This window comes from Epinephelus moara, chromosome 21 (genome assembly GCF_006386435.1).
Source record: "Epinephelus moara isolate mb chromosome 21, YSFRI_EMoa_1.0, whole genome shotgun sequence".
NCBI classification, from domain to species: Eukaryota; Metazoa; Chordata; class Actinopteri; order Perciformes; family Serranidae; genus Epinephelus; species Epinephelus moara.
Genome location: NC_065526.1, coordinates 12303495 through 12310438, shown reverse-complemented (window position 1 = coordinate 12310438; position 6944 = coordinate 12303495). Strand labels below are relative to the sequence as shown.

The 6944-nt window shown below is 41.3% G+C and overlaps 1 protein-coding gene across 2 annotated transcripts; it reads left to right on the top strand.

Moving 5' to 3' along the window:
• Positions 1–737: 737 nt before the first annotated feature.
• LOC126382563 (junctional sarcoplasmic reticulum protein 1) lies at positions 738–6862 on the top strand. 2 transcript variants are annotated; one of them, XM_050032497.1, is made up of 7 exons: positions 738–842; positions 1449–1549; positions 3404–3432; positions 3525–3600; positions 5426–5569; positions 5649–5743; positions 5850–6846. In XM_050032497.1, the coding sequence occupies exons 2-7, from the start codon at positions 1456–1458 to the stop codon at positions 6225–6227; spliced, it is 816 nt and encodes a 271-aa protein (XP_049888454.1). In that variant the 5' UTR covers positions 738–842; positions 1449–1455; the 3' UTR covers positions 6228–6846. The 2 variants fall into 2 exon arrangements, with proteins under 2 accessions (XP_049888454.1, XP_049888455.1); XM_050032498.1 differs by lacking the exons at positions 3404–3432; positions 3525–3600 and having other exon boundaries at positions 5850–6862.
• The last annotated feature ends 82 nt before the right edge of the window (positions 6863–6944 follow it).

Genomic DNA, 6944 nt, shown 5'->3' with positions numbered 1-6944 from the left:
GTTGCTTAAAATCTGTGGGATTGATACATGGAAGGATTATAAGAGAATGGGCCCCTGGGCACGGATATGCTAAAGGCCCCACTGCTCTCTAACACAGGAGCAAGACACACAGTGACTTTGTGATGATGTCTCTTTTTTTGTTGTTGTTGATTTGTTTTTGTTTTTTCTTATGCTATTCTCATGCACCGATTTGTGGTTTTGTTTCTCTTTGCAGTCATTTTGTGTCTGTTTTAGATCATTTTGTGTCTTTTTGGTCATTTTGTGTCTCTTAGATAATTTTGTGTCTTTTTTGGTCATTTTGTGTCTCTTTTAGATCAGTTTGTGTCTTTTTTGGTCATTTTGTGTGTCTTTGTAATCATTTTTTGTCTCTTCGCCCTTCTTCTGATTCTCTTTGTGGTCTTTTTGAGTCTCCTCCTGGTTAATACATGAAAATCTGGGATATATTTTGCAGGTGAAGGCCAGGGGGGGCCTGACACTTTGGGCCCCTGGGCCTGTGACCAGTAGGCCTGTTCAGTAATCCATCCATGGATGTATATGACAGATTTTAGTGTTATGACTCCGAGTTTTGCAAAACTTGGCTTAAGGTGCGACATTCCTCAAACCCTTTCGGCCCTCTCCTGAGATCTGACAGCTGTACGGCACATGTTAATGTCAACCCTAACCCTCAGTCAACGCCTCTGACTGACACTCAATTCTTTTTTTGTTTTTTCATTCTCCGGCACCTGTGCTTGGCTGTCAGACATTTCAGAGCGTGACTCGGCTGCCATCTCTGCAGAGGAACAACAGGCTCTGTGACAAAGGTTCCCCGACGCTGCCCACGGGGACCCCAGATGTCGAGGCAGGTAGGTCCTTGTTTTGATCAGGGTCAAAGGTTAGGCTTCATCACAGGGACAGGCTTGCCTGGGGTATAATCATACATCAGCCCTTTTCTTTTTTGTGTATTTATATGCAGCGTGTATCCATCTGTCTCTCCAGTGGCTTTGCTTCATCTATTTATAGGGCTGCTAGGACATTAGCTCAATGTCCGTGTAGAAATGTCATGTAAGACATAAGGGCCTCACAGCACTCATCTGTAAATGTGAAGGTCGAGAAACTGCTTCAATTTCATTCATAAACTAGAGAAGCTGACCTTTTACTTGTATCATTTCATGCAGCCAATATGGAACACTGATGAGACAATGGGAATAACTTTTTCAACTAGTACAAAGAATACTGATGAGAACAGAAAGACATTTTGATCCATTGAATCGTTTTGTTTCTGGAAGTAACAGCTGGCAAGAGAGAACACCATTTCCAAAGAAATACAAACAACTGGCCTCTGAGTTCAGCCTGTTTCGTTATGCAAAGCTTTGTGTAACATGTACATTTCTAAATCTGCTAAATCATTATCACACAAACTCAGTTTTGAGCCACGTCCATCTTCCTCCCTCTCTCTCTCTCTCTCTCAGGGAAGGAATGGACGAAAGCTATGAGACATTTGAAGAGGAGTTGTGGCCACCAAGAGCAGATCCTCCTCCACAGAAGCCTGTTCGACAGACCCGCAGACCAGGTGGCGACACACACACACACACGCACACACACACACAGAATCTGTAATGCCTGCACATAAAAGCCTTCATCCATTGTACATATATTGTACAACGCTATAAATACTTGGGGGCAGCAGCACAGAGAGCCACTGAAATATGACTCCTGGTCAAAGGCAACACAGTGATAATGCAGCTCGGCCGTGCTGAATGGATGGTGGGTGTAATAAGCCTCGCTCTCTACAAACACACACAAAGTCTTCTGAGGCAGAGCTCTTAAAGTCTGAAAAGACCATGAGGGAGAGTGTGTTTTTATTTGCCAGCACTTTGGCCCAGACTGAAATAATTTTGTTGAGTTTTTGAAGGTCCTCAGAGGACGAAGCTAAAAGACTTTTTAAAAGCACCACCATGAGATTGTGGTTTTAAGAGAAATGTCTCAACAACAACATAATTATTATGAAGCATTATACAGACACTTTGATGAACCCATGAGTTTACAATTAGTGCCATTATCAGGTTAATTTGCCCAATATTTTAAAGGGTAACTTTGGTATTTTTTCCCGGATGCTATTTTCCTACATTTTTGTGTCTGAGTGACTAATGCGAACAACCATTTTTGAAAGGGGTCCAGTATTGACCCAGATTGCTGCAACCTGCATCTGCGAAACATGCCCCAGTGTCACCACTTGGGGCAATTGAGCACTATCAACTTACGTCCAATAAAACTTCTTGTTTTTGCCACTGACTGGCTCAGATTGTACTCTTGAGTGTCTGACAACAGTATGAAAAAGATTCTCACAAAGACAGACCTGTGTTTAAGAGAGTAAGATCCTGCTTGTTTAACCAGAAACAGCCCCAAAATCGCCATCGCCAAACCCACCAGAGTCCATTTAAATAAACAGCCATTTTAGCCTGAGTTAGAGCCAGCGTATTTACACATCTAACTGGGTGAATCAAGGGTTTTTTCAACCAAAGCAGAGTTGGTGATTTTTGAAACAGTGGAAAAGACACACTGAGATGGCTTTTGTAGTTTTATTTGTCTTATATCAGCTTTAAATGAAGCATATTTCACGATGATAAATTACAGTTTTTTAAATGGAATCTGGTCGGTTTGACAATAGCAATTTTTGGGCTGTTTTTGGTTAAACAAAAAGGATCTTAATCTGTAACAAAAAAATCTGTCTCTGTAGTGATCCTTTCCATAATGTTGTCAGACAATCAGCATAATATTTTGAGCCTGTTCGTGCCCAAACCAAGCACTTTCAGTGGATGTAAATTGATGGTGCACAAATGCCCCAGGTGACTACATTGCAGCCTGTTTCACTGCTGCTGTCTGCGGCAGTCTTGCTCAAAACTGGACCAGTTTCAAAACGTGTTGTTCCCATTAGTCACATAGACACAAAAACATGGGAAAATAGGGTCCAGGTTGAAACATACCGAAGCTGCCCTTTAACTGTCCAGTGCTTACGCCTATTAAATAAACATATCCCAGCTGTACTTTGTGCTTAGTGCTAATTAGCAAATTTTAGCATGCTAACACGCTTAACAAAGATGTTGATCATGGTAAGCATCATATTAGCATTGTCCCTGGGAGCATGTTTGTTTTGATGTTAGCATGTAGCTCAATGCACAGTCTCATGGAGCAGCTGAGATGGCTGCAGACTCTTAGTTAATCAGTTATGCCTGCCTGTAATAAAAATCTTTGGCACAGAAGACTTGTAGAAATGAAAGGTTAATAAAATGAAAGCACGTCAGCCAACAATAATGTCTGATTATACAGTACATTAAATGAATGTGGATAAATCAATTCCAGATTGAGACTGTTGTTTGTGCTTTATGATATCACCCCTCAGTAAATCTCCATCTGTCTGTTTCAGAAATGTACGCTACAAGGAAAGTCAGAGAGGTTAGTTGGAAAACAACCAGCATGAGCAATTTTTCACTGTTCACATCCCTAATACACGCTTTCTACTAAACTACATGTTGTTCTAACAACAGGAAATGGCTCCATTTCCACAGCAGCCTAGAGCAGAACCCAAGACTTTAGTCAAGGAACCCAGTTTACCCAGAACAAGTGAGTCCTCTCTGTCCTTAAGCCTTATGAGCTCTCAGTGTTTACTCTGCAACTAAGCACATTTACTCATGTACTGTACATACGTGCAATTTGGAGGTAGCGTGCATATATTATTTACATTTCATGCAACTATATACTTGTACTCCACTACATTAGAAGGGAAAAAAGAAATTCACAACCTACCCAGGTATGCATAGGCCTATATATAAATGAAACACTGATTTCATGTTAATATTCTCACTTTGTCTCTCTCCCCCAACACCATCTGGTTGCCTTTCACTATCCATTAGGTGTAATTGCTCTATTTGTATGCTTTTATACAGCTATGGTGACAGACTCTCTCTCCACCTCCCTACATATGCATTTTGAGTGTAATTCATTTGCAAAAAAAGAGGCAAAATGCACAATAAACAGAGTTTAAGATGAATTTGACTGATAGCATTGTTCTTTTTCTTTTTTTTATAAGGGCCCGAGCACTATGCGGTGCAAGGAATTCTTACTATTATAAATAAATTGCCTTTGACAGGGACTTAACATACTCAGAAACTCATGAAACTTTACAGACATATCAGAAGTGGTGAAAAATTACATTTTTGGGGGGATTCATGCTTGGTTGCAAAAAATGGCTCAGTTGCGCCCCCAACAAATTTTCAAAAGACAGCCCCCGAAGGTGGTTTCACCTGCATGTATGAAACTTGGTAGGCACATGTAACACTCTACAACGTACAAAAAAGCCTCTTGGAGTCATGCTCTAAACCCAACAGGAAGTCCGCCATTTTGAATTTACTTGTGCCACTTTTGTGCATTTTTGCCCATATCCAGGGCTCGTAAATTAACTAACTAGTCCTAGAGATTTTATCCAATCGACTTCAAACCAAATGACCTTGAAGAAGGAAAGTTATTACAGGCTTCAGTTTTCCTCAAACTGTGTGACTGTGGCAAGGCGTTTAACTTCCATGTGCAGCCATGCGACAGGAAGTGGTTTGTAACTCCAGCATATGTGGTCCAATCTTCCCCAAACTTCACAGGATTGATGACAGTCCCGTCAGGAACACATCTATATCCCAATATTTAGTAAGGAGTACAGCGCCACATATTGGCAACAGGAAATGACATGTTAGGATATGAGGGATATGCCAGCTAACTCCTGCGTGCAGTGTCGGACTTTCAGAAAAATTAACTGTCGCGCCAGCCGGCTTCCTGCCGGCACCCTCGTGTTGCGTAAAGGTGCAAGGGCCCGTTCATCGCTGCTTGCAGCTTTAATTTTCTCTAGATATCGTGATATAATATGAATTTAGCCCTACTTTTACCAGCTGTAATATTAAAGTGATGTGCACACAAAACATCAATAATTATATGACAATCTAACAATGTTATGTAAATGGTAAACCAATCCACACACACATTCTCACACTAGTGGCTGAGGCTACCATACACGGGACCACCTGCGTCTCAGTAACCATTCCCTCGCACTCACACACCGATGGCACAGGAGAGCACTTTGGGGTTCAGTATCTTGCCCAAGGATACTTCAACATGCTGACTGGAGGAGCCAGGGATCAAACAACTATCTTCTAATTAGTGGACGACCAGGCTCTACCTCTGAGCCACAGCCGCATTATTCTCAAATGGTCCATTCTGCAAAATCAGTGCTTTACTTTTGGTGCTTTAATTATATTTTGATGCTAATATCATTTTACTTCTACTTCAGTAAAAAATTAGAGTACTTCTACACTGTGGTATTTCTACTTTTAGGTAAAACATATCAGCACTTCTTTCACCACAGCTGAATTTCAATAAAAGCTTCTCCTCCTCTGTCTTGCAGTTCCTTCAGCACCTGTGCTTAAAGCAGTGCCCGTCCAAAACAAGACCCAGATTGAGACACCGTGGGAGAATGTCACCCTCAACCGCTGTCTGTTTGTGGCCATCACCATCCTGGTGCTCACCTCAGGTTTTCAGAGGCTTCATGGCAAGTAAAGTAAAAGTAGGACCACAGTTACAAATTGACATGCCCGCTGTGACTGAGTGGTGTCTTTTCAAAAACACAGAAACTCTGCGTGGTCAGGGGATGGCAGAGGAGGAAGAAGTTGGACTGACAGTGAGGCGATCAGGCACATTACGACACAGAGGATTACCACCAGAGGTAAAAACAGATATATGTAACTCATGGATTCACCTGTTTTACTTTTATCATCCAGCTGTGCATGTACCATAGTTTGTATTGTCTCAACTACTGTGTTCACCTCTAGCCCGAGACATCTCTATGGGACGTCATGTTTTGGTGGCTGCCAGACCTTGATGATGATGATGATGATGAGGATGATGAGGAGGATGATGATGGAGAAGTCAAAAGAGGAAAGAGAGGAGTGAAGGCACGAGCATCAAGCCGACTCAGAAACAAGCCACTACTAGACAAAAAACTCTTGAAGCAAAGAAAAGGGAAATTAAAGGACAGGAGAGGCAAGAAAGCCAGGGACGAAGAAACCAAAGAGAAGAAAGAGAGAGATAAAATGGAGGAACCTGAAGAAGCAGGAGATGAAGATGAGGATGAAGGAACTGAGGAGGCAGTGCCTGAAAAAAATAAGAAGCCAGAGGAGAAAGAGAATAAAAAGACTCATAAAGGATGAGTTGATTCTATCTTACGTGGCAGAGGCCGACTCATTTTCTTAACAATTTTCATTTGAATAGATTAGATAACGTTTATTAAAGGAGGTGATATTGAATTCTTTTAAAAACAATGGAGACACAAAAATAAGGTTGGCTTCCAGTTGAACGACTGCACACCATCAGTGTCAGTGTGTTACAGCTTTTAGGTGCTTTGCTAGACAGATGTAATTTGCATAATGGAGCTCTGAGTTACCTGTTAAGACATTTTCATTTTATTTAATGTACTGACTGCGTAGTTTTAATCTCCATCTGATCATCTGATTGCCTTTACTGCTGAAAGACTTAAATAAATTGTTTGTCAATCATGCCAGCTCAGGTAACTGTCAGTATTGTGTAGCTGATGGGAACTGAACATGGCAAACAGATCGACACTGGGGGTTATCAATAATTTGACCCACTTAGTCCGTTATGTCATCTGAGAACTGCTTCAGAGAGTCCACTTTAAAAGGTCTTCTACCCAGTAACAAAGAGCTTTCATCCTGATCAGCAACTTCAATCCTAAATATTTTAGGAACTTCTGCATTGTTCTTCTCTTCTGCCACGACCCATTCACATGGTCAGAGGGTACATGACAGGTTCAGTGTATGTGGGATTTAGAGGGATGTATTGGCAGAAATGAAATATAGAAAATATGTTTTCTTTGGAGTGTAATAACCTGAAACTAAGAATCATCATGT